A 4,054-nucleotide genomic window follows, 5' to 3' on the forward strand; every position below is an offset into this window, starting at 1 on the left:
GAAGGGAAGGGAAGGGAAGGGAAGGGAAGGGAAGGGAAGGGAAAACTGGAGGAAAGTGAGAGGAAGGCAAGAAGGCAAGGAGGCAGCAGTGCCTGGCCTGTGGTTACCTGCGACAAGTGCCCGACCTCCAGGTAGAAGCAGATGATGAAGGCGTTCCAGCCGACCCACAGCACCAGCCACACTGCGTACTGCCAGAGAGAGCGAGCCCATCAGTGCTGCGCCAGCGCCACGCGCATCCTGCTGCCAGCCCACTGCCCAGCTCCCAGCAACTTAATCACAGGGATCTGGGACATTGCACAGTGACCACGGCCCAGCAGCACCTACCATGATGAGGTATTTGGATCTGTACTGGATGGTCCCGAAGATGCCCAGGATGACAGCCATGATGTGTAAAAAATTGGCCAGGATGGGCGCCCACTGATAGCCCAGGAAATCAAAGATCTGCCGCTCCAGCGCCGCGATCTGGGAAAGAACAAAGGAGGGGACAGCACGGGAATCAGTCACTGCAGCAGCTCTGTGGACATTAAAGGCAAAGAGTATCGCGTAATTAATGAGAAATCCCATGGACAATTAGTTACAATAGACTGAAATGTCTGCATGATTCATCGGCCAGCAGTGGGTGAATACATCACGAGCGTGGAGTTACTGGGAACACTCCTGCCCAAGTGGAGGAAGGGCAGCACAGAGCTGCGAGCCCATCCCCTGTGTGCCTCAGTTTCCCCACTGAGCATCACCCCCTGGGCCTGAGCTCTGTGCAGTGCCCCCCTAGGGCATGGGATCCCCTGGCTGTGGCTGACTGCTGGCAGGAGGGCAGTGGGCTCGTGCTGGGTGTTGGGCCGACTTCCCCATCCATAAAGCATCATTCACATTACTGCTTGTTGAGTTGGTTTAGCGAGAGCTCTAATTAATGGAGATTTCAGCCAGCAGAGCAAAGCCCTCCCATCTCCATCACACGCGACACAGAGCGAGCATGGAGCCCGTGCAGCCCCTCGGGCCAGGCTGTTTGCATTAAGCCTTAATTCACTCCCGCGCTATTTAAACTCTCAAAGGAAACAGCCTTTGGAAATACTTACAACTGGGCTGTAAATCTTTTAAATCGAGGAATGTAAATAATAAATGATACAAGGAGCGTGGCGCTCGGGGTTTTATAGCCATCCATCGATCTGGTGGCTGGTGACGGAGCTGCTGAGCAGGACCCCTATTGCTGGATTCCAACAGGAGATGGGGAAGAGCATCCAAGAGCATCCCACAGAGCCAGTGCAGGTCCCAATTTACTGTGCTAATAGCACCCCTTTGGCACCCCATCACCCATCACAGCCATAAGTGATGCTACTGGGGGCGTGGGGCAGAGCCGCCATGCACCAGCCCACTGCTAATTAAGATAATCCTGCAGCTGATCAATGCAATGAGTTTTAGGGCTCCCTCTTAATTAAACACTCTCTAGTTCATCGATCGGCCCCAAAGTTCCCTTTGCAGCAAATCATAGCAATTAGCCAGGCGCGGATGAGTGCCGGAGTCCTGCTAATTGAAACGCGGCACTTTCACTGGGGGTGTGGAATGGAAGCGGCCAGGTTCCACCAGCGCATGGGGAGAGGAGGCAGAGCTGGAGCAAAATGCGTTTTGTTTAATGCTGCTAACACCAAAGTGGAGTGGAAAGAAGGTTCCCATCTCTGCTGTCCCCACGTCACCCATTGGCCACCGCACTATGCCCCGTAGTCACTTCACTGTGCCCCATGCCAACATTTGGGGCGGTTTTTCCAGCCCTGCGCTCGCAGCAGCACTGAATAAATCCGGTGGATTTGTGGGGCGGTGGTGGCAGCCATGGGGTGATTTTCTGCCCCGCAGCGTAAAGAGCAGAGGGAAATGGGGCTGAGCCTCCCGGGATGTGGGAAACAAAGTGCAGTGGCTGCAGACCTCGACCCCCCCTGCGCTCTGTCCTCACGCCTCAGCTGCGATGGGGCTGACATGTTTGCTGACACAGATGCATAAATATATTATCACAGCCCCCACAGCCTCGATAATTAACCGGTGGAGAGAGACAGGAGCGAGCTATCATGCTGAAAAAACACAGCAGGGCTGGGGGCTCCTCGTCCCCTCCCCTTGGCCATAGGGGAGGGAGCTGGGGGGCAGTCCTTCTGTCCCTCTCCCTCCTGAGCATCTCCATGGGGCCAGTGAGAGGAATGAGCGTGGACCCCCCAAAAAGCATCGCAGCTGCTCTCCCTGGATCTCTATCAATACCCCCTGAATTCCAGGCCATGACTTTGGCCACCCCCCCTGAACAAATCCCCAGTCTCTCCCATGGGCAGAGCAGGTGGGGGGACATCCCAGTGCCACTTGTCCCCACTGCACTTGGGGGACCCAAGCATCACCTTCCTCTCAAATGAAATCTCTTTCAATCTTTGCTTTACCCCTCTGGGAAATATCAGGAAGAAGATGCTCTGTTCACCTGCCGGCAGGGCTTTGTTAAAACCCTGTGAAGTGCAACGGGAAGGTTTCCTCCTGGCTCTGAATGTCAGAGCAGCAGAGCCTGGAGACTTCCCTGGGGAAGCAACAGCAGCAGCATGATGACTGTGGCAGTGGGGAGGAAGAAAATCCCTTGCTTCCATTTTCCAACTGTCTGAATCCCATCCTGGTCCCTTGCTTGGCGTTTCTTGTAGATAGAGGTCCCCAGATCTGGAGCAGGATTCCACAGCATCCCAGTATGGCATCTTGGCATGGTATCCCACTATGGCATCCCAGTACAGAATCCCAGTACTGCATCTGGTACTGCATCTCAGTGCAGCATCCCATGAAAACAGCATCCTGGTAGCGCAACTCAGTACTACATCCCAGTATTGCATCTCAGTATGACATCCCAGCATGGCATCCCATCACAGCATCCTGGTATGGCATCCCAATACGGCATCCAGGGACTGCATCCTGGTACAGCATCCCATACCAGCTAGGAATAGCTGAAGGTGAAGAAGGGACCTCACTGGTCCTTGCTGCTGGCTTTTTTCTCCCCAGTATGGCTGTGGTCCCACCAGGCGCCAGGCTCCAGCCCTGCCCCTGGGATCGGTGAGGGATGCTGAGTCCTTCCTCACTCCACGGGCTCCAAGACTGGCAGTGGACTCCTAGAGAAAACCCAAGGTTGGACCTTCCGGGAGCGCTCAGGGTGTGGGGTGGTGCCCACGTCTCATCCCACATCTCTACAGAACACAGGTGGTCCCCACAGCACGGAGCCTACAGGGCAGAGGGGGAAAACCCCAAAAGGGCAACACTGCAGGGGATGCCTAACCCCAATCCAGCACTGAGGACTGATGATTCCGAAGCAGTGTTTGGCCAGGTACTGATGCACAGCCCAACTTTGGGGCTGCAGCAGTGACCGAGCAGACGGCGGAGCAGAATGCAGCCCTGCTTGATGCCACAGCAGCTGCACGCCAGCACAAATCCCTGCCTGGCTCCACAGCGTGGCAGGAGCTGAGCGTGGATCCATGCCCCCCGATGAGCCATTATCCTTCAGCCAGGATATTTCCTTCTGAACACCATATGCCGCCGGCTCACCAGGGATTTACTTTCATTTAGCTGCGTTTGAATAGATTTTTTTCCATCGTGGATTCCCTTCTGCTGAGGCCAAAGATGCTGCGAGTGCAGCTCCTGCTGAGCTCTCACAGCTAGGGCTGCTTGCTGCCAGAAATGCACCATTTCTGGGAGGTTTTACAAGAAATCCTGGGGTCCAGTGGGAAACTCAATGGTCAGAAATGTGGGGCAGGATCTGTGGGGTGTCCAAAAGGATTGGCTCATTTATCTGAGCCACCTGGGAAGGTGGTGGCACTGTGGCTCCAGGAAAGTGGTGCTGAGGGTAATAGGGCATGTGGGACCAAGGGATTGATGGGTGGAGGGAGAGATGGAGGAAGGGAGACATGGAGGGATGGAAGGATGGATGGAGAGAGGGATGCAGGGATGGAAGGATGGAAGGATTGATTGAGGAAGGGAAGGATGGAAGGATAAGAGATGCAGGGATGGGTGGAAGGGAAGGGAAGGGAAGGGAAGGGAAGGGAAGGGAAGGGAAGGG

At 55.2% G+C, this 4,054-nt stretch overlaps 1 protein-coding gene across 1 annotated transcript in view; it reads right to left on the reverse strand.

Moving 5' to 3' along the window:
- NKAIN1 (sodium/potassium transporting ATPase interacting 1) overlaps positions 1–4,054 on the reverse strand; it is an 18,735-nt gene that overhangs the window by 3,625 nt on the left and 11,056 nt on the right. The window contains exons 3-4 of the mRNA XM_042885561.1: positions 325–462; positions 108–188 (exon numbers count right to left, since the gene is read on the reverse strand). Coding sequence (XP_042741495.1) covers positions 108–188; positions 325–462 — 219 coding nt within the window. The remainder of the gene's footprint in view (positions 1–107; positions 189–324; positions 463–4,054) is intronic.

This window comes from Lagopus leucura, unplaced genomic scaffold, assembly GCF_019238085.1.
Source record: "Lagopus leucura isolate 7727_CA_CO unplaced genomic scaffold, USGS_WTPT01 Super-Scaffold_100051, whole genome shotgun sequence".
In the NCBI taxonomy this organism is placed as follows: domain Eukaryota; kingdom Metazoa; phylum Chordata; class Aves; order Galliformes; family Phasianidae; genus Lagopus; species Lagopus leucura.